The sequence below is a fragment of the Colletotrichum chrysophilum genome, assembly GCF_026319265.1.
Source record: "Colletotrichum chrysophilum strain AFK26 chromosome Unknown scaffold_293, whole genome shotgun sequence".
Lineage (NCBI taxonomy): Eukaryota > Fungi > Ascomycota > Sordariomycetes > Glomerellales > Glomerellaceae > Colletotrichum > Colletotrichum chrysophilum.
Genome location: NW_026517580.1, coordinates 1 through 21,856, shown reverse-complemented (window position 1 = coordinate 21,856; position 21,856 = coordinate 1). Strand labels below are relative to the sequence as shown.

The 21,856-nt window shown below is 51.8% G+C and overlaps 7 protein-coding genes across 7 annotated transcripts; 4 read left to right on the top strand and 3 right to left on the bottom strand.

The window, feature by feature from the left end:
* Positions 1–60: 60 nt before the first annotated feature.
* On the top strand, positions 61–3,567 carry COL26b_014104 (uncharacterized protein; the record flags this gene model as incomplete). Its single annotated transcript, XM_053186684.1, has 6 exons — positions 61–212; positions 286–517; positions 706–945; positions 1,104–1,116; positions 1,745–3,390; positions 3,547–3,567. 6 exons carry the CDS (start codon positions 61–63, stop codon positions 3,565–3,567), a joined length of 2,304 nt encoding a protein of 767 aa, XP_053029376.1.
* Positions 3,568–4,267: 700 nt separating this feature from the next.
* COL26b_014103 (uncharacterized protein) lies at positions 4,268–7,728 on the bottom strand (the record flags this gene model as incomplete). The annotated part of the gene is made up of 2 exons (XM_053186683.1): positions 4,268–5,205; positions 5,442–7,728. 2 exons carry the CDS (start codon positions 7,726–7,728, stop codon positions 4,268–4,270), a joined length of 3,225 nt encoding a protein of 1,074 aa, XP_053029375.1.
* A 2,916-nt stretch (positions 7,729–10,644) lies between these two features.
* On the top strand, positions 10,645–11,629 carry COL26b_014102 (uncharacterized protein; the record flags this gene model as incomplete). Its single annotated transcript, XM_053186682.1, has 2 exons — positions 10,645–11,397; positions 11,426–11,629. 2 exons carry the CDS (start codon positions 10,645–10,647, stop codon positions 11,627–11,629), a joined length of 957 nt encoding a protein of 318 aa, XP_053029374.1.
* A 1,161-nt stretch (positions 11,630–12,790) lies between these two features.
* Positions 12,791–13,716, top strand: COL26b_014101 (uncharacterized protein; the record flags this gene model as incomplete). Its single annotated transcript, XM_053186681.1, has 2 exons — positions 12,791–12,811; positions 12,844–13,716. 2 exons carry the CDS (start codon positions 12,791–12,793, stop codon positions 13,714–13,716), a joined length of 894 nt encoding a protein of 297 aa, XP_053029373.1.
* A 975-nt stretch (positions 13,717–14,691) lies between these two features.
* On the top strand, positions 14,692–16,251 carry COL26b_014100 (uncharacterized protein; the record flags this gene model as incomplete). Its single annotated transcript, XM_053186680.1, has 1 exon — positions 14,692–16,251. The coding sequence occupies one exon, from the start codon at positions 14,692–14,694 to the stop codon at positions 16,249–16,251; it is 1,560 nt and encodes a 519-aa protein (XP_053029372.1).
* Positions 16,252–16,611: 360 nt separating this feature from the next.
* COL26b_014099 (uncharacterized protein) lies at positions 16,612–18,364 on the bottom strand (the record flags this gene model as incomplete). Its single annotated transcript, XM_053186679.1, has 5 exons — positions 16,612–16,777; positions 16,847–17,013; positions 17,087–17,401; positions 17,520–18,137; positions 18,323–18,364. The coding sequence occupies 5 exons, from the start codon at positions 18,362–18,364 to the stop codon at positions 16,612–16,614; spliced, it is 1,308 nt and encodes a 435-aa protein (XP_053029371.1).
* Positions 18,365–19,713: 1,349 nt separating this feature from the next.
* On the bottom strand, positions 19,714–21,074 carry COL26b_014098 (uncharacterized protein; the record flags this gene model as incomplete). Its single annotated transcript, XM_053186678.1, has 3 exons — positions 19,714–20,376; positions 20,429–20,602; positions 20,652–21,074. The coding sequence occupies 3 exons, from the start codon at positions 21,072–21,074 to the stop codon at positions 19,714–19,716; spliced, it is 1,260 nt and encodes a 419-aa protein (XP_053029370.1).
* Positions 21,075–21,856: the final 782 nt, after the last annotated feature.

Here is a 21,856-nt window from a genome sequence, read left to right as displayed (position 1 = left end):
TCACTACGAGTGTCTAGGATTGCGATTGAGATCGTGTGTCTTCGAAGACTTCAAGTCAACATGGAGAAGCCTTCAACCGATCAACCCCGAGAAACAAAACCAGAGGCGTCCAGTGGAATTGAAAGTCTCATCAGGATCCCTGAAATAAAGCGACAGGACCTTGGACTCAAGGTTCTGTATGAGAATCAAGATGTAGACGAGATTGAGGTTGAGTGAGTCTTGTCTGCCGAAATATGAATGAAGACCTAAGCTTTTGGTGATGGTCACTAACTCGCATGCCACCAGCATCGTGGCTGTCCACGGTATCATGGCCGACCCGAACACGACCTGGACCCACAAGAAAACCAACACCAATTGGCTTTCTGACCCATCAATGCTCCCAGAATCGTTGAAAGGCCACAAAGCAAGAATCATGAGCTTCGGATACGACTCAAGATGGTTCGGAAAAGACTCTACGAGGCAGTCTCTGTACAACCTTGCCGAGGACTTCTTGTACCAGTTAAATCAGACAAGAGAGGTATGCCTGATGTTCGCGACTTGAATGACAATCATTGTGCGGATAACTGATGTCAGGCACGTTAGGCATGTACCCAACGTCCAATGGTCTTGATTGCCCATTGTTTTGGCGGACTCATCGTGCAGAGCGTACGTAATGACCGAGTCGTTCTGCGAACTGACTGTAGCAACTTACTGACAGCTTTCCAGGCTTACAATAAGTCGTGCATGCAACCTGGAGACTTCCCGGGAGTTTGGCAGTCAATGAGAGGAATGGTGTTTCTCGGGACGCCCCACTCTGGTGTCAACGAAGGCTCCTCCATGTCCAGACAAGGCGAGATTTATGCGGCTATTGCTGCTAGCAAGATGGAAATACAAGACAATGTGTTGCAGTCTATTATGCGGGACAATGATGTCCTCGAGAGCACCCGCGCCGAATTCACAAGGAAGGTTAGCACGTCTAAGCCGCCACCGAAGATCTTTTGTTTTTTTGAGCTCCGGCCAACCAATTTGGGTGCCATTGTTGGAGCGCAACTACCAAAGGTAAGCAGTCGAGCAAGAATAGTCCCCTCTATCTTGAAGAAGTTCCACTAATGTCGCTGTTGCAGGAGTTTCTAGTTGGTGAGTCGTCGGCAACACTGAGTGGGCATGAGAGACAGGGACTCGCTGTGGGCCATTTCTACATCAACAAGTTTGAAGACAAGTTCGACAACCACTATCGCAACGTTGCATACCAACTTTTGAGAATGGTGAAAGAAGCCAAGATGCATTCACAAGATGCAATCAGTGGTACGGCACACTCTCTATTCGAACTGAGACTTCTGTCTAACTGTTAAGTGAAGCATCAGGGAGTGCGCCATTGCCGCCTTTGGATGGCCGAATTGCTGTATTACCGGGCCTCATCGGAAAGCGTCAGCACTTTGCCCCGCGTCAGAGAATTTTGGAACGGCTTGAGGAAAGACTATCCAAGAGAGGCATGGCTGCCTTGTGCGGAGACACAGGAAGCGGGTAAGTTGACCATCGACCACAAAGTGCTCGATATCATTCGATTGACATGATGGTTCATTCAGGAAAACTCATGTTGCGGTGGAGTATGCCGACCGATACTTGCATCAGATTGGCAACAACTGTCAAGTCTTCTGGGTCAACGCCGCCAGCCCAGACGAATTTGAGGTATCATTTAAGAGAATTGGAGCTAAGCTCCGTGTGTCACCCTTGGGACTCAGCCATGACGCGTATCTTTCTGCAGTCAAGGAACACTTGAAGCACGAAGAACAGTGGTTGATGGTTCTGGATGGTCTCAACGATGACGAATCCCTGCATTTCACCAACTCAAATCCTGGGCAAGAGCCAAAGCCACTTCTGTCCTTCCTGCCCAAGCCTTCGGACAACCACAGGCTGCTGATAACCACTACGCAAAGAACCTTGGCCCTTCGACAAATGAATTCGAAAGACAAGAACGTTCTATCAGTCGGTGATCTGACACGGGACGACGCCTCACGCCTTCTTCTTGGAAGGGTCGCCAGTAGCTCTACTAACGGAAAGCGTATCGGAGAGATCATCAGCATTGTTGGTGATTCCGCCGGTGCACTCGAGCTTGTGAGACTCTGTGGCATTTTCACGCAGACAGCCTTTTCTTCTCAGCTACTCGACCTCTTGCGCAAGAATTGCAAGGGGAGCGAGGATGGAGAAAGCCCAAAGCCGGCTTGGAGCCTACTCTGGAATTCTCTAAAGGCCAAAAACAGTGAGCTGGCATATTGGTTCCACGTAATCGGACTACTGGATCTCCAAATGATACCCAGTATCTTCTTCTCTAATAACGAGAGGAAGACTTTACTCGAAGAGCTCACCAAACTGGGCTTGGTGGAGCATTCTGATGGACGAAGCTTCTATCGAGTAACAGCATTCTTTCGCCAATGCCTTGAGTCTACAATCACCGAGAAGCAGCGGATGGATGCAGAGGCTGCATTGATGCAGTCCGTGAATACAAAGTTCATTGATGACGAGCGAAGTGTTCTCCTTCCAGTTGCCTTAGCCGCTTTAAAGTTGAAGGCCGGCCGTCCAGATGCCAAGAGAGGACAAGATATCTTACGCGAGAAGGTGGAAAGCTACCGAAAACAACGCCAGAGCAGCTTGAGCCCGGATATTGGGTATCTTCCTGATGATCCTAGGCGGCTGTCAACGAGCTACGGTTGGGATCAACTTCGTCGAAGCACCCTTGAAGGCTCATTCAACCAGCGCACAGGCCTTCCTAACTCTCATCAGCGTTCTATCTCTGAAGATAGCAGTGGGTGGCCGTCGTGGCAGCGTCTGCAGCGGAGGTTGATGGATCCAGAATGGGAGAAGAGGCGTGAAACACTCAGGAAGGACAGTATCGCCGCTGCTCAAATCCTGTCTCACGGTCGGCCACCGAACGGCTCTGAGGATGCAACAAGTATCTACAGACGTGTGATCGACGGCTACTCCGCTGAACCCGAGGAATACCTCAAGTTGGCAAGCTTGCAATACAACTTGGCCATCGCACAAGGCTCAGAGGGAATGGTAGATGATGCCGCTACCACATTTCGCCAGGCACTCCAGACCATCCTTTCTGGTGATGACCCCAGAACTCGGAATATTGAGGCTACGAAGTTGTACTACCGGATCTACACCGACCTTGCAAGCATGTACGTCTCCGACGGGCGCTTCGCTGAAGCCGAGGAGACATTCATGCACTTTCTTCCAAGTCAGGCCAAAGACCTGGGACAAGACAGTCAACAGACTCTGAAGACGCGACATGAGTTTGCTCGCCTACTTCAAGAACGTGGTCAAAGCGAACTTGGCGGCCAGGAACTTGAGAGAATTCTCAAGGCCAATGAGCGTGTGCTTGGCAGCAACCACCGGGACACTCTTACGGTACGATGCAGCTTTGCGACGCACCTTGCGAAGATTGGGAAAAGGGACGAAGCCATCAAAATGCTGTTATCTGTGCAGAGGGAGCAGGAAAAAGCGTTGGGAAGTTCACACCGTGAGACAGCTGCTACTCGGCAGCTGCTTAACGAGCTTCACCAGTCCCAGCCTGTTGTAGCATGATGGCACTGGCTGATTTATGTTGAAATGCTTTGTTCTTTGAGTTGTATGATCGTTTCCTTCTGAAATCGCGTATGTCCGCGTTCTGTCGCTATCGTTGCCAAATAGAATAATTTGTTTTTGTCTTACTCATACATTGATATTGTCTCTGCCTTCTCTGGAAAGACCTACTGAGCAAATTCTAAGGAAGTCTGCAAGGCCGCGTAACATCCTATTGCTGCGAAGTTTGAATCCCATGTCCTCCATTAAATGCAAAATACCATGATCAAGGATTCTAGGAGTAACAATAACAAGTTTGTTAGAAGCGACGATAAGAATTATAGAGGAGATGATTGGAACGTTCCGTGACGACCAAGATAGCAGAGACGACAATAATAGGAACAGATAACGATAAAAGCAACGAAGAGACGACAGGGACGACAGGGACGTCAAAAACGATAGCAAGGCAGGATCCATACAGATGTGGTTATGGGAAGAGCAGTCCCTGTAGCACAGGAAGTCTCAATTATTCTTGTATAATTGCACTTTTCAGCTTTGAGAGAGGTGTAAATTCAATTTCTTCCTAATATCTATAGCCCTAAATGTAATGCAATTTGTGCCATATGTTCAATCAATTTCCATGCATGTTATTCATTATCGTTGGCCCCGTGTCTGCTGATCGTAACGGCCAGATGTTGAGTTATCCTGACTTCCATCATGCATGCTACTGATTTTGTCGTCGTGAATTGCGTGCTTCAGCTTGCTGCGCGGCCGCAGCCGCCTGAAGCATACTAGTCTGTTGCTGTCGCTCGAGTCTCAGTTGGTGCTGCCGGCCCTCGATTTCTGCTCTATGCACCGCCTCTTCTTGTTCACGTCGCAGTCTATCCGCATGATCTCGATCACGAATGCGTCTCCGCTCTTGGTCCACTCTCCGACGAGCATCCTCATCCAGAACGGCCTTCGGCATGCCCACGGCCCCGGCCGGTTGAAGTGCCTCGAGCTGATGTGGCTCAAACTGGGCAAAGAAACGGTCTTGGCAGGACTTCTCTGAGAGAAGACGCATTAGGTGTGGGATATGGCTAGGATCGCCCCGGTAGAGCTTGTGCTTGAAATACATGGTGGCTGAATAGGCGTATTTGATCGAAGTTTTAGTGTCCACATAAGTGAAAAGATTGTTGTCCTGATTGATGTATCGCCATAGCTGGATATCGAGCAAGGCTTTCGTGATGTGGTATGGTCGTGTGTTATTGAGCGCCAGGAACAGAGCATTCATGCTGCTATGGGAGGCGAACGGATCTGCCTTAGCCTTTTCAAGAGTGCGGATGGTATCTTCTAGTTCGGGTGAGATATTGCTGCAGTTGCTGCGATAGCAAAGTTCTTGAAGCGCCGTGCGTCCTTCATGGAGGCTGCTGGGGAAGTTCGGCTCATGCTTTGCCTTAATGAGGCCTTCGATGACCTCGCTGTGCATGTTTCTTGCTGCCTCATGAAGACTGCCATCATTGGGTGCAGCCTTCGCTTTGAGAAGAGCTTGAACTGCAGTCGTGTTGCCTCTGCCGGATGCGAAGAAGAGTGCGGTACGACCAGTATTGTCGCGATCACCTGGCTTGGCCCCAGCTTCAAGTAGCTTGACAACGAGTTCTGCGAGACCGAGCTGGGCCGCAACTATCAATGGCGTACCGCCCGACTTAGATCGAAAATTGACGACATCTCCTTGAATTTTTAAGCTTTTACTCATCATCAAGTTACGGCCAGACATGACTTACGATGTGCTTCAACTAGAACCTCTAGCATTGATGGCGCAATATCAAGTTTGTCGTTCTGGAAGAGTGCCCATACAAGAAGGGGTACCCATTCCTCACCACCATCCAACGTCATACCTATTGAAACGTTCGCCTTACAACCCAGCTGTATGAGACGCCTCGCGAGTCCCTCAGCCTTTGAGTGAGTCGCTATGCATGCCTGCACGGGGAAGCGGCCGTCAGGGAGCAAAGCCTCGACGTCAAATCTTGTTCGACTCCGTTGGCAGGCCGCAATCAAGACGTCAAGAATACCCAATGCGGTTCCCTGATCCATCATGGATGTTATGAGCGTTTGAAATGCGTTGGTCAAGGCCAGTCGTCCGGCGTTGTTCAAGCCCAGCTTCTTCAAAAGGTTTATGTTGCCTCGTCTCGCCGCAATTTGCAAAACTTTGCCGCCTTGGTCGTTCACATCAGCACCCCGGCCAACTCGAAGCAGTGTTTCAATAAGATGCTCCCGATCATGGCCTTCAACATGTGCGCTGACAGCATTGATCAAGGCTTGGTTCACACTGGTGCCTTCGCAACCCCACTCGAGCAGTGAGTGGATGAGCCAGAGGTTCGCAGGCAGCTGCCAATCTGAAGAGGCTGCAATAACGAAGCTCAGTGCCTGCTCGAGGGATGCGGGATCCGTTGCTGTTGCCAAGAGTTGGACAGCGTCGCGATTGTAGAGGCAGGCAGCTCGTGCCATAGCGCCATCGAGCTTGGGGCCCGATGCACCATGGTCCAGGAGGAACTGAATGATGTAAAGGCCCTTTGGAGACGCCCATGTATCTCCGTCCTTTGTGAGAGCGCTAAGCCCACCGCTAAAGATCGTGGGAGAAGTGATGAATTCGGACAGATACTTCAGGACATCCAGGGCGAGATTTCTTGAAGCCGCAGCTACAGCGGCGCCTTGCAGGTACTCGCTCTTCGCAATATTGGCGCCGTCGACAAGGAGCCTCAAGGTTGAAAGTCGTGCGGCTGCCACATCCATCTTCATTGTTGCGTCGATTGACAAGGCGACGGTATCCGACGAAGGGTCATGCTGTAGGAGTAAGCGGAGTATATTGGCTCGATTCGGGCTGAGTGACTGCAGCACAGCGCTGCCCTTTTCGGCATTGACATCTGCGCGACCTTTCTTGAGGAGCAGCTGGATGGTTTGGAGTCGATCCTCTTCATTGGCAGGCGGTATTGACCTACTCAACACGCGACAGAGAGCGTCGGAAACGGCGTCTCCTCTGATATCCGTTGAAAGAAGCATCTCAATCAGACGATGAGCCATCTTCACGTCAGGTAAATCAGTGGCCTGACTGAGGACTGAAGCCAAAGTCTTCGGGGACAATTTTCTCGATGTGTCATCAGAGAGAAGCTTCTGTATTGTATCGAGGCGACCGGAGTTGACAGCCGACATCAAGATACTTTCGATGCTTATTGCGGAGGCTGAGTCAACAGTGGTCCCGTTGACAACAACTAAAGTTTGCGTCGGGGTCGCGTTGCTCGGTGCTTCGGAGTCGCTTGCAGCAGCGTCGATGCATGCTTGTTGTATTCGGTGTTGGCCATGATCGCGAGCACACTTTGCTGCCTCTTTCAGAAGGGTGGAATGCTGCTTGGTTTGGGTGCGAGAAATGATTGCAAAAGAAACGTCCTCTTTCCCCTTCCGAATCGCTTCGAGCAGAGCTGCTCCTCCTTGGAAGGAGATGTCCGCTCCTTTTTCCATAAGAAGAGTTGCCTTCCTTACACTCCCTGCCTTCGCAGCGCGCACGAGGCCTTTATTCTTGCATTGGCGACAGGCCCCTTTGAGATCTCGTAGGAGAAGAAGTACCATATCAATTGGTGCCGAGTCGACGCATTTGAGAAAGAGTTCGCAATGGGGACTAGCATCAGCACCTTTCGCGAGCAGGATACTGGTCTTGATGGGGTCGGCGATACGAAGAGCGACAGGCAACGCTTCGTTAATTGCTTGTTCGTCCGCATCCTGAGCAAGGACGATGAGGATGTCGCTTGAGCAGTTCTTGGTAGCTAGCGAGAGGACATCACTTCGTTCCTCGATCTGGTCCTTTCCGGAAAACACTTTGAAAAGGTTCGTGCTCTTCGGTTTGGCTATGGAAACGTCGGCTCCACAATCTAGAAGCGCCTGAGCTAGCCCTGGTGTTGCATCTGGAATGAGGCCCTGGGCCAGTTTGGACAGTATTGGATTTGCTTCTTTGTAGCCGTAGTCGCCCGATTTTCGGTTTCCGTCTTCTTCGCGTTGATCAATCATGAGCTGCTCCACTCTGTCATAGTCCTCTTCCGTTGGGTCTTGAGGTTGATGATTTAGACTGGAGAAAGCACCGACGACTGAAGGGCTGAGGGACAGTGTCCGTCTCATTGGGGCCATCACCGTGCCTGACTGCCCTGATTTGGTCATGGTAGAGATTGCCATAGATAGAGTGAACGATGGTATGTTGCAATGTTTGTTGCTTTTGAGGCAGCGTGGTGAAAAAACAAATTTTGGTAAACGTTCTGTTATGCGATGTGAGTTTCTATGACCAGCGGATCATACCAGAGGAGCTGTGTATCTATTATTCTCATCGAAAATTTCGAAAAGTTCAAACTCATGGTCTGATTGACTGGGCATGCTGCCAGACCCCGAACCAAGCCTCATTCTTATTTCTTTCAGAGCCTGATCTTCTTTCTTGACATAGCGAACTGAAGCATGTAAGCTCAGCCCATCGCAGCCCACCACTCTCTGCTTACTACTGCATTGTACAGTTTCATGTGGGGGCTAGATTTGTCATCCTCACTCTATGGTGTGAGGGGTACTTCGTCCTGAAGTATCTCATGTAGTCACTTCGGCCATGTAGCCTGATCCAGCACCCCGCCAAGACAATATTTCGACGCCTACATGACACCTGCAGCCCTGAAGGTTGTCTAAGCCGCCAACCTGAACCGCGTCGAGACGGGTTGGATGGGATGGCTTCGCGGATTTCTAATTTCAGTACGCGCTGCAGACGCGCTGGACACCTTTAATCCGATTCATGTTTATCGCGGTCAAATGAGGAGTATTCTGACACTGATGAGCCTCATTTGAAGCTAAGAAAAATGCTGTACAGCCTGGGTCTTGCACGGCTATGTCTCAAGCGGGCGTCTGAGTCGTCGGCGCCTGAGAGAAAGGATTTCCGCCGACGGCATCTCAACTTCGCGGCCTCTTTTATACAAGCGGGCTTCTTTTCATCGGGGATGGGATGGGCGAGATTTGTTCTGACAAAACATCCCTTCCTATTCATTTCAGAGCGAAAGCTACACCAATTTTAAGCCGCTTACACTGGTCTTGACCCTGGAGGACAATTCTTTCCAGCGTGCGCCTATCTTGTCTCTTGCAAACGATCTATTCTCTTGTTACGAATCTTCTGCAATCCATTATCACAATACCAAACACCCATCAACTCCTTGCTTTGAAGAACGTACTCGCAAAAATGAGTTCTCATCCATCAAAATCGTCCTTTTCTTCCCACACGGGTACCGAAAGTCAGACACAACCACTTCACCCTCCTACTCTGAGGCCTGGCTTTCCCAGACCTAGCCCTGATGGCAATGTCAACAGTACCTATGACCGGCCTTCACAGCTGGACGTCACGATAGGCTCAGCTGAGCATGTTTTCAACTGCCTTCGTGGAGGTCGAGGTCTAGCATGCCCTCACTTTCCAAAGTATACCGCTGGAACACTCACCGTTCACTGGGAGTATCCAAGTCGGCTCGGCTTCTTCCATGCTTCCAGTCCCAAGGGTTTCATCAGCTACCTGGAAACAGCCAAGTTCTGCCCAAACTGCCTCGATCAAGTAGTTCCAAATGGGTACACCTACTGGACGATGATCCCAAGCGGCAACGGCCGGGCCATTGAGGGCCGCTGGCTAGACACAGCTATGTCATCGCAGATGTATCCACTGCTGTATCAATCTGGAACCGAGCGATTCAATCAAACAACTCTTCGGCCACAGTCTGTTCCTGACAATCTCATTACTCAACCCAAGGAACTCCCTATTCCCCAGATCGCCGAGGCCCCTGATGCGTGGCAGTGGATGCAATCTCAAAGGAAGCCCTTCTACATCGACGCACTTCACCTCACGAACGGTTGGACTCCATATGCCGAACTATCAGCTCAAGAGGACTCCCGAATTGTGAGGAAAAGCGGACAATCTTTCGTCATGAGCCGATCCTCTGGGGCTACCCAGATCTTTGCACAGCGGCATATTACCCAAGACCATGCCCCCCTCCCCAACATGACTCGCTCTTCGATACCGCAGCCTCCGTCCGATATGTCAATCACGAAGCGAAATCATCAGCAGTCTATTCCGACCGCTATTCCCACTTCCATTAGGACCGACCCACGTATCACTGCAACTGCGGCCTCTTCAATCACACGGAAGGCGGTGCCGGCACTTCCACACGTCCTGATCTATCCCACGTATCCTCTGTTCCTGATATGCAAAGGCGAGCCGGTGTCGCAGCTTCTACAGCGACTTATTCTTCAACTGCAGTTGCGAGCAGTCGGACTATGCTGATGACGAACACGGCCACTTCTGCTGATTCGAGATTGCGATCAACATCAGCGAATGGAATCCGCGCGGTATCACAGCCAGGGTTTGACACGGCAACCAAAGTGAAGCAGAAACCTCATGCTTTGGGTAGCAGCAATCGTCCTGACCATGGAAGCCTGCAGGATATGAGGCATGTTTCAGCAGGATTGCCGCGCCCTCAAAGCAGTCGTCCATCTAGCTCTGTGTCGAACCGAACTGTCCCTTCCCCTATGCCCATACCAACTGGAGATATCAAGCCAACACTAGTGGCGGCTCTGGGCTTCAATGCAACCATGTCAACCGGGAGTCAACATCCTATAGGAGATCCAGACTTGAGACCAATCGAAGGCTCCATCAAGCCACCGCCTGGGCAGGCCATAAAGCCCAATGCTGGAAAAGGAGAGCACATGTCTAACGTGGCGAAGGCCCAGGGCAACAATGGGCAGGTCAGTGTCCTTCACTCAAGATTGCATGGCTCTGCACCAAGCAGCAAGACCAAACCTCCAGGCTCAACCACATACCGCACCAGTAGCTGGTATCGTCACGATCCAATCGACTTTGATGAATTGGATTCTGGTCTGGCGACAACAGTACAACCGCAGTTGCCAGCGCCAATGTCTGGGCACTTGTCGTCACTTCCAACGATCCTTGAACCAGATAGTGGTACGAAGACTGGATCAGTTACCAGAGGCTTGGATAGTTCCCAAGTCACGGAGATTTTCCGACTTTTTGGACCTAATGCCGAAACGCGACCTACGCAGCCAAGCATGACGCAAAAGACTTCAAACAAGGTCACGAGTGGGATCCCGCCACGACATCCAGACAGAACCAACAAGCCGATATCAACAACTCAGAGCGCTTCGAAGGAGATGACAGGGAAGAAGCCAACGCCCCATCTCAAGCAGACTCAAGCCGCCCAGAAAGGATTTCAGGCGACGCCTCCCACCATGACAGCTCAGCACGTTCCGGAGGGCCAACCTCCCAAGTCTGTTGCGCGCCATCCTGACTCGGCAACTCCTGCCCTCAAGAACACTCCGGCGGCACAAAAGGATCGCTTGAGATCCGCTATTGATACCGGCAGGCCTAAAGCATCCGCCGACGACAAGCGAGCTACGGGCCAGAGTCAAACAGGGCCGAAAGCCCCAAACAATAAAGTCAGCGGCATTAAACCAACTAAAGCAATCCTGAAGAGAGAGTCTGGTCGGGCAGGGTCGAGTGAGCGCAAAGGGTCCAGAGTTTCAGGGAAGGAGAAGAAGACCTCTAGATTGGGAGGTCCAAAGCCTCAAAAGCCTCCACCCAAAGGGAACAAATCCAACGGTTTGTCTTCGACTCCTGGCAAGCACGGAGGAAACAGCAGCCACATCACCAACAACAGCTCCGTGACAAACTCAACGACTAACACCACCATTCATATCATCGGTGGAAACTCCGACAATTCGGAAGCGGAGCGCAATACCACGAGCGATGACCTGTCTGGAGACGAGACTGATGGAAGTGGCGACTTCCCTGAGGCCATTGGTGTTGATACTTCGGGGCCATCTTCACCAGTTAGTTCAACCGGGCAATATCCTACGGGACAATCAGAGTCGGAAAGTCTCTCCAACAACAATGGAGAGCCTGATCAACAGCTTGAGACTGCGTCTCATTCATCATCTCCAGCATCTCAGATTGGTGGTCAAATATCAAATTTCCCTGGTCAGCAAGCCCAGGTCCAGATCCATGGTCATGGGGTTCAGTCGGAGACCGGCATAGGCACTTTGCCATCAGGCGCTCCCGCTTCATTCATCTCCCAGGAGTCTGCAAATGAAGGCTTTGGTCGAGTTTTCCAGTCTAATGCCGCAGAGAGCGCAATGCCCTCACACAATGGCACACAGTCTGCGTCTGGGGCTGCCACGGCTGGGGGGCAGGACTCAGCCGCCCCCTACTCGACGCAGGATTCACTGCCGGGATACACGCAGCAATCTGTGTCACACCCAGGGCACGAGCAGGGTGGACAAATGTCGTTGTTTCCTTCAGATGGCAATGCTCCCTACGACGACCAGCATTGGAACCCCGCGCCATCGGGGCCACCAGTTTTTTCACCCGGCAATGGCAATCTTCGGTTTTCCAATCATCCCAGCCCGAATTGTGGGACTTCGTACCCGGATATGGACAGCGACAACCAGCTACAGCCAAGCTGGAGGGCAGATGCGATTAGCGATGCGTCTGGCGGTAGTTCATTCTCAGCTCCAACTGGGACGAAGCCCCCGTCAAGTCAGGGATTGCCCCTAGGAGCCCCAGCTTATGCGGCATCTGAACAACAGCCCTCAGTGCCTGCTTCCACCACTACCGGAGGATGGCCTCCGAAGAAGACAGGATTTGATGCCGACTCTTACGGTGTTCCTAATGCTGAAATGCATCGCAAAGGGCAGACCCAACATGAAGGGCACATGTCAGCCGCTCAACCGGGGCCGTACTCCAACCAAGTCGTATCTCCATCGGGGCCAGTGGAAACTGGACAGGGAAACGATCATGGCTACCTTTCTCCGACCACTGCGCAAGCTCCTGAGTCTTCGTACGATCCATGGGCACCACAGACAGGGGCATCACATCAGTCGAAGATAGGCCCGTGGGGAGGAGCACAGACTACAGGCATGGGCAAACCAAATTCAGCCTGGGATTTCCAAGCTGAGCCCATGTCTTCTGCCCCATCAGCAAAGCCTCAGACCTCAGATATCCAAGCGTGGCAGCCACAGGGAAATCTTCCAACTGTGCAGGGTCACTATTCCTCTCCCAGTGAAGATCAAGATGCAAGTTGGGCAAATTGGAGCAATCGTAACAATGCCCCAGCAGCTGGAGGCCCCCAAGCATCTCAGGCTCTTACAAGGCAGACTCCGGCGCCCTACACAGAACAAAGCTCGTACATAGGTCCTTATGGCTCTCGACAAGGACTCGGTGAGCATCAGCCTTTTGCACATGGAGGCCAGCCATCACCGAACCCCGACAGCAGAACCAACAGATTGACAGCAGCTGCCTTGGGCTTGGCTGCGGGAGCGGCTATCGGTTATGGAGCTGCTTCCTTGGCTCGTATCTCATCCACATCGTCTGCATCATCAAGCACTTCCGATCAGGGCGATGACGAACAGAAGCCACATGGCAACCAGGTTTGGAACGATCCATATGGACAAAATGGCACTCTCTATGACGATGGAAATGATGTTGCTCAAGAGACGAGCAGTATCCAAAGTGTGACTTCGTCGTCGCCATCAGATCAGGAAACCACAGGTTGGTTTGCACAAGAGCAACAATCGGTGAATAGCAATTGGGACCAAAATGCCGACAGTACCGACTACATCGACATGAACCACCACGGTGACCTTTACAGTAACGATTCCCAGCATTTCGACGACCGATCCGTGACTTCGAATCAGTCTTCGCCGATGTACTACAACGACGAGCACTTTTCTCAGCAACCGAGCGAATTTGAACAACCGTACGCACACCAAGAGGTCTTGGACACTGCTAATGAGTATGGTGATTGGCCCGGCGAGGGCAATAAATTTCAGCAATCACACGAAGATCAGTCTGAGGGTGATAATGAGGGCGCGTCTGATTCAGAGTCCTCGCTCTACGATCCCCAGCCCGATTACGGCTATGAGCCACAGAATCAGTACTTTCAACATCAAGGATATGCGCCAGAGGCCTATCAAGATTCAGATGGACCTGAGTATGAAGAGAGTGATGTGCAGACCGACTATCAGGATGGAAATGGTGGCGAGTTGAGCGAAAAGTCTGACGGTAACGATGACGGGGATGATGATTACGATAATGGATTTGACTCCCAAGACGACTCAGACTAATTAAGAACAACTGGGAACGACAACATAGATCGTGGATGCTGGATTTCTTGGCAAATTGTTCGTTTTGATTGAAACAATTCATCGATAGAAATTGCTGTCTGCATGAGAACATGTATCGCGTGGCTGATGATTCGACAACAAGCGCATGTTGCCCCTTTTGCAACGATCATACCAATCAACTAATTAAACACCTGTCAAGATCCGAAGATCACAACTATGAGTACTCTCTTTCGTGCCTCAATTATGCCGCGGCAAATGCTGCTTGAGTTGTCGCACAAGCCTGCATAATCTCTCAGAAGGGTGTCCTGAAGTACATGGAGCCTTACTATTTTAAGGACTCGGTCAACGACCAACGTCAGGTTTCTGTGGTTGCACTGTTGGAACAGCATATGCATGCAGTGTGAATTGGCTCGTCCATGAGTGAATATCCACAACAGCCCCTGTTTCCCTGTCGATGCATGAGAAACTCTTCTGCAGTAACGGGAATAAGTTGGCAATGGGCTTGGAGAAATGCCGAACATAGCCTGCTTATATCTGCGCGCAATCTGCTGATCTCGTGCGTCTCAGTTGGACACCCGTTTTCAATTAAGATCCTCGTCTTAACAGACTCGGCAAGTACATTTTAAACTAAACAACAACGACACCGTCATGGATTTTCCCAATTTGGAGACCTGGTGGTACGAGCCGGATCCGGATACCTTGCGATGCTTAGTATGCCAAAGCGGTTTCGCAAAGAAAGCTCTCGTACGGACATTCAAAGTTACCTTGCCAAGCATGGATCAAAATCAGGCCACGGCTTCAAGCAAGACTGTCACCACCCACACGGGATGGAAGGTGATCTTGTTTGATAGACATTTAGATTGTCTTAAAGAGGCAAACGTGCGCCTCCTGGCGATTTCCCACGTATGGGATCCTACCGTCTCTGAAACTCAACAGCAACACCTCCATTCATCCCAGGATCCAGAGGCAAAGAGAATGGTGACAGAGGAGCCTGTCCGCATGTACCGTGGCATTGAAGAGTCCGGGGAAGGTTCTGTCGAGTTATGGCACGACTACTTCAGTGTACCCCAGTGGTCAGACGGCCTCAAGGGCAACATTCTGCTGATGATACATGAGATCTTTCATCAGGCGGATGTTACAGTCGTCTACCTGTATGATGTTTTACCGAGGCTATTCAGCCAGATCACAAAGGGAAGAACCTCAATGGAGCGTCTGTCGGCCATCACCGGAGTTTGCAAGGCTCGCTGGTTCAAACGCATGTGGACGGCCATGGAGTTCGTACGCAGCAGAGCCGTCAGGATTATGACTGCGGACTATCACCTTACAAAAGATACAGGCGATCCTATGTTGCTTCAGACACTTGAGACTCAGTTCTACGAAGAAGTTCAAGAGCACTTTGGGGGCAACGTTTATAGGGTCCAAGATGTGGTCCACATGGACGCTGGAAACCTGATACCATGGTGTCTCGGCCCTCTCAGAGAAACTCGGTCGTCCCAGCCCGCCATCTTCGGAATGGCGTTCTCCTTGCTATCTAAACGACTTTACCGCGAGGATACCGACTTCTTACATGCCCTCCGAGGCATCACGGGAATTCGGCAAGAGCCTTCCACCAGAGACTTCTATGAAGAGCTGCTTTGGGTAGCTAAGGAGCGCCTTTTGGCCGGCGACTACAGCCCTCTGCTTATGACTCCGAAGTTGGTCATATACGATCGGCGCTTGGATCCGAACGAGGCATATAATTTCAACGACCTGTGGACGTGGGATTTTGGGGATCAGGTCAGCCCACCTACTTATGGTCGACCTTCGCTTGGGTCACAGGACCATACACTTTGGGCCAAGCTCGAGACGATTGGTCTTGTTCAGATGATATCAGAGCCTGTTGGATTTGGTAATGATGTGTGGCACCTCAAGTCGTCTATTGACATGACCCTCACCGTTACGGGACCTGACTTGGAACCTTTCGTGGAGACTTTGGGATCAAGGATTTACGGAGCAGATAAGCACGCCATCATGAAGCATCTCAAAGACAACGATCTCGTTGACCCAATGAAGGAAGCTCTTCTAGTACATCATGAGGGATGCCGGCAATGGAGGGGTTGGTGGGTGAAGTCTCTTGGGCTAAGTGGCGACGACATCATCCGGTGGTTTGCCGATGCCCTTACATTGACCAAGCCTATCGAAGGTCTGGGCCAGACTCACATGTATTCCGTCGGTGGAAAGTTTGGCCCGATGCACTGTGGCCCTCACATGTACTTTGCGACGATTTGCTGCGAGCATTGCCACAAGACAGCGCTTTTCCGCGTTGGTCTATTTGCCCCTAAATATGAAGCTCGCGGGGCTAGGGCGTGGAGAATTCCAGGACTACAGTACAGCATGTCGCATCACAACGGGATGGCGTTCTTGGAGAAAGACGGCCGGATTGTTGGTCGGATGATGTGGGCGACTCCAGCTTGCAATTGCCGGAAGGCAGAGGTTGTTGAGTTGCATATGCCCCAAATCCCTGACCCGAGCAAGTACCCCAAGTGGGAGATGTGAGCTTAACTGTCTGAAAGGCCATATATCACGCGTCGACTGACGAATTTATTGATATGGATGAGTTGCAATAGGTTTTTTTCATGCAAAGTTAAGCTGATAGTATAGTGAGGCATCTGACGAATTTGACCGGCTGGACTGTCAATCAACTATCCGGATGTGTTTGTGTAATCTATTTTATTGCCCGTCTCTAACCCGCGCAGCTTGGTATGTCGCCATGTGCACTTGAAATGAAGTTGTTATCCATACTGATTTACTAGTACATCCTATGGAATGCTCAGAGATATGTTCCGGAGAACTCCAATTTTGCTCCCTTCTTCTCCCTTTGGCAACACGCACCTAAAATTTCATAGCATCCGTCCATCAAACGGACCGGTCACGAGGCGTTAGGTACACCATCAGCTCGGGCTTCTCCCAAACAGTCCACCCCTTTTGCCCTTGTGTCCACCTCTTGCTCTCGTCGGCGAGCCTCATTTCGAAGTTCCAGATGACCCTGGCTAGAATCGTTCTCATCTCAATATACGCAAGACTGTGTTTGGAAGTTTGTCAGCAGAATGTCGCAAGCATTGAGACAGGCAACTAGAGGGTTTCAACGCACTTCATTCCGATGCAGTTTCGAGGTCCAAAGGAAAAGGGCTTCCGGCCCTCTCTCTGGTCGGTTTCGAACCGGGGATCACCAAGCCAGCGTTCCGGAATGAACGATTCGGGCTCGGTAAAGTTGCTCGAGCTGTGGTACATTGCCCAATGGGGAATGCTGATAACGGTCTAAGGACGTTAGTAACTACACAGTAGAAGCTTCTATCTGCCGGCACAGATTTGAGTAAGGATGAAAACTTACACCCTCGGGCACATAATAACCACAAAACTCGTCGCCGCCTTTACGCACCACTCGTGGTGACGAGTGGGGAAGCGGCGGGTTTAACCGAAGAGTCTCGTCCAGGACGGCGAGAAGGTAGGGCAGCTTCTGAACGGAGTGAAGGTCGATGTCTTCCTCTCTGGGGAAAGCTGAAAGGATCTCGTTGGTAAGGCGTTTCATGACCTTCGGATGAGACGTGACGAAGAACGTGACAGCAGACAGCGCCGTCGCCGATGTCTCGGACCCGCCCAGCATGAGAAGGAAGCTGTTGCTGACCATCTCGCGCTTCTCAATCGTCTTTGGGAGGAGATTCTTCTCAGCATATGTTATGCGGCGTCGGCTTCGCCACAAAGAGACTTGCCTTTTCACCCTTCTGTCGGAGCATAGACTCCAAAAAGTCCGGGCGGGAACCCACTTCAGCGATCCGCTTCTCTACATTGGCTGCAGCCAGGGCAAAGTTCTCTTCCTCCCCGCGAGAGAGTTCCTCTGGGATTAGTGCCTTCAATAAAGGGGAGAAGGGGGGAAAGCGCATGGCGAGGCCGCGGAACATCTGATGCTTGACGGTGCGACTCAACGCAGCGATCCAAGGGTGGTCTTGCTGCTTTGCAAGGCACCCGAGAGGCTCGCCCCAGGACAGATCGCTAATGATGTCGAACGTGACACGATTATACCACGTCACCATATCAACGGGAGACGTACCATTTTCGCAGTGCTCATGAAGCCGTCGGATGAACAGGTCGACATAAAGGGATATGAGTGGCTGCTGGTCCAAGATAGCCTGCATCGAGAACCCATGGGATAGGACACGGCGCATTCTGCTGTGGTCCTTGAGGCTGGCGCCGAATAGATTGTGCTCATTACCCACAGTCGCAAGTGGTTCCTTCACGTTTTCGGGCTTCGACCCTTTGCGGTGGCCGTTGCTGTCCTTCCACGCGTCGGGGTGTATGAAGGAGAGTTCATTGTCGGCGATCCTCACAACCGGGCCGTATTTGTCATGGAGTCGGAGAAGATCCTCGTGTGGTCGGCCGTCGATCTGCGATATTGCGTAGCGTACTCGGCTTACAGTCCACGCTTTGGGACCTGGGAAATGGCGCAAAGGGTGGAGTAGAATATTGTAAAAGGCTTTTCCACAGACGTATGCCAGACACTGTAGGTACATAAAAGATGTAAGTATCTTACAAATTCTGTATGGTGTCTTGTGAAGGGCGTAGTTCATACCAGCAAGAAAACGACGGCATAGGCGGCTAATGGTGAAGACATCGCTGTGTGTTACGTTGCCGTAATTCCGAGTCTGTGTTCTGTCCAAAAGGGCGTGTAAGAAGATTATGTTGTAGTTTCATTGCTCATGGGAACTGAAAAAGGCACAGGACTACATCGTTTGCTCTTTTTATAAACACTCTCGGACATTTAATGTCCGTTGCAATGACACTTACACGGAGGAAGATCTGGCCGGAAAACTTCTGAACCCCGAGGTGATATGTAATTACTACAGGATCCCAACTGGTAATAGACGAAATCTATTATTCATCCTCCCCTCTTTCAAGGATGCAAGACACCCAATCGTGACGACTTGGAGTGTAACAGTGCTTGAATGTTTGTCTCACCCACCATGAGGCTCGGGAGTGGGGCGCACGTAGCAATTTGCGGGCCGTGGCAGTGGGTCGGAGTCCAGGGCAGCTCAACAGGTTAAAGACAACATCCCCACGAATTTTACTCACATCCGTTTCCTCTTTCTCTCCCTCGTTCAAACCTTAGACGGGTCAAGCTCCTGCAAAGTCTCACAACCGAGACGCGATCTTTCCGGGTTAATCTCTGGACATAGTGGATTTTATTCCTCTTTTGCTAATTACATTTACACACGGGGACCTTGTCGTTTCCTAACGACTTGACAGTGATCTTCCCGTTTACTGCCGCCAGACGCATCCATATTACAACCATGTCGGGCCGTGGGAAAAAGAAAAGGCCTCAGTACGACAACATCTGCTCTTGGTCCGTTACAATAGTGTGCTGAGCCCATTTTCAAATAATGCAGACCTGGTATTTGAGAGATCGAACCTAGAGAGCTATTTTGACAGCCCAATACTGGCGTCTTCGTGCTGCTGTGACGACCATTGCCGACCCCGGTCCGACCCGCCCAAGTGATAATTGGTGCACTCAGCGTAGCCCTTCGAGGTAGCGCTCTCGTAGCAGATAAAGTTTTCTCCATCGGAAGCTTCGATTACAATGAAGGGGCCGCCCGCAGCATCCAAAGCGCGCAAATCTGCCATGAATGGCGTGTCTGAGTTCGACCGGCTAGCTTGGGCTGGCCAGGAAAGCTCCACAGGCCGGCAAGCCGCAGCGCAGTCATGGAACACGAGTTCTATTGTAGAAAATGCATATCGCCTGAATGTACTGTGGATGAACACGTCAAAGTACATCATACATGGGCGCACTTGAGTATCTTTTGCCGGAGACACGGTCCTCATTTACTACGAATACTCTCGAGTTGCAAGTCGCTTCTAAGAGAAATAAGCAGGAGTCCGAGTGCAGCCGGAGTCCTGCCAGCAGAAGTGTAACCAGATTTGTGAGTTTCTTCGTGAATACTTAGGACTATGTACAAAACCATCCGGTTATGCCAAAGAGGCAGCGACCATGGGCGCCAGCTGCTGGTCAACATAATCCTGGTTCCTCCAGTCAGACCAGTCAGCCTTCAACAATCCCCAGCTCTCATCAAAGTTCTGCGTGCCCTGGCGGGTGTAGTAGCTTCCAACCAACACCCAAATGAACCAACTAGCCTTGTACTCAGGCAGGTACTCCGACAAGCAGGTAGAGTACACATTCTGGTACGTGTTATCATTCATGTTGAACCCAAACTCCGTCAGCGCGACAGGGAACACATTGACCGTCTCGGGGTCGCTGGCGTTCGCCGCCTGGAAGCCCTTGTGGTACAGGTTGTACTTGAGCGAGTCGCAGCTGCCGATGGAGCCCTCGTAGTTGTGGATCTCGAGAACAAGCTTGTTGGCGTAGCCCTCGAAGTCGGCGAGGTTGAAGGTCTCGGTGCCGGGCTCGAGCGCGGTGCCCTCGAAGACGGGCGCGACGGTGGTGTCGTAGTTGAGGCCGGACAGGTAGATGAGCACGTCGGGGTTCGCGCCGTTGATGGCGTTGGTGCCCTGCTGGATGTACTTGTACCAGTCTTGCCAGTGGTAGGAGGCGGAGACGAGGTCGGGGTTGTTGGTGGCTTGGCGGAGCTCGTTGCGGAGGGACATGGCGACGAAGGCGGGCCAGGATTTGCCCTGTGAAATTTTAGCGGTCTGTGAGGATCGAGGGAGATGGTTGTTGGCTTACGTGGTTGGCCATGTATGTCAGTCCGCGAACCCAGTTCGATGCAATGAACTCGGTGTCACCCCACCAGGTGTTTCCGTCGTCTCCGGAGCAGCACCACTTGCCCTTGGACATGTGGTTGTCGAGGAGGATGTAGACCTGCTGCTTCTCGCACTCGGCAGCGATGGCATCGTAGACCTTTGACCAGTTAGCTTGGCTGCTGAAAATGATGGCATGATAGCCTTACCTCGAGACGGGTGGTCGCCTCCGTGAAGGAAGGGTTGTTGGCCAAGACTTGAGCCAGCACAGCAGTGCCGTTCGTCTCGCCAAGGCCGTTGACGAAGGCGGTCTTCAAGTCGATGTCCTTGCCATCGTTGTCGTAGATCTGGTCGACGAGCTCAATGGCATACGTCAGGCGAATGGCGTTCATGCCAATGCTCTTGATCTTGGAGACGACGCCCTCAACGGAGAGGAACTGCAGACCCTCCGGGACCATGACCTCGCCGTGGCCAGGCCAGTTGGTTCCGGCGAAGACAACGCGGTTGCCAGAGGCATCGACGGCCTCGCCTCCGTTAGCCACAAGAGGGCCATTGGGCCAGCTCTGTCTGGTGTTGTGGGGGAGAGCGGCGCATAGGCCGGCGAAGCCGACAAGGGTGCTCAAGAACTTCATTGTGAGGAGCCTAGGACTGAAGAACGACGCGTCCAGGAGGTTGTCGCGACAGACAGGAGCTATGGTATCATTTCGCGACCCTCTCCGGCTCTTATATCACTTCGCATTGCATACGACCACCAGCCATCCATCAATGTTCCCCTCACGGACCGAGAGCGGGACCTGCATCTTCCCCCAAGACCCAAGACATCAACACTGACATCACGAGCATTGGCAAAACTTCCCGCTCTCCAAACTATTCCCTGAAATGGTACGCGCCAATGTTCATGACTAGCACTCAACCATGGCCGCAGCGGGGCATCTCTCGGGCGGCCCTCAGGCGATTGGGCTCGGGGGTTGCTTTCGCCCGAGAACACGAGGACAGCCAAGGCCGCGCAACCCCCAGACTCAATCCCCCCCCGGATAACGACCCGAAATCAGACGACGGCAGTCCAGGGACGACAAGGGTGCGCCAGCTCTTGGATCGACGGCCGTTCGTCCCGCCCCCGCATTGCTTGTCGAATCTGCCGACCAAGGAGCCCAGCGCTATTCCCCCACACCTTCAGCGAATCCCCGCAGAAGCGGCCAAAGCTCCCAAAATCGGCTCCGGTGCGCGATCACAAGATGTGGTGGTGAGGTTGCAGCGGTGTGGAACCCGGGCGGCAGTAGTTCGTAGTTCATCGGCTCCGTGATCCCCGCGTTCGTGACGCACGAATCAGAGAGGATGGAGCTTAGTGTCAGATATAAGGCGCGACCAATTGGGGGGCAAAGGGGCGGCTTTTTTTTTACAACCCCCCCCTATT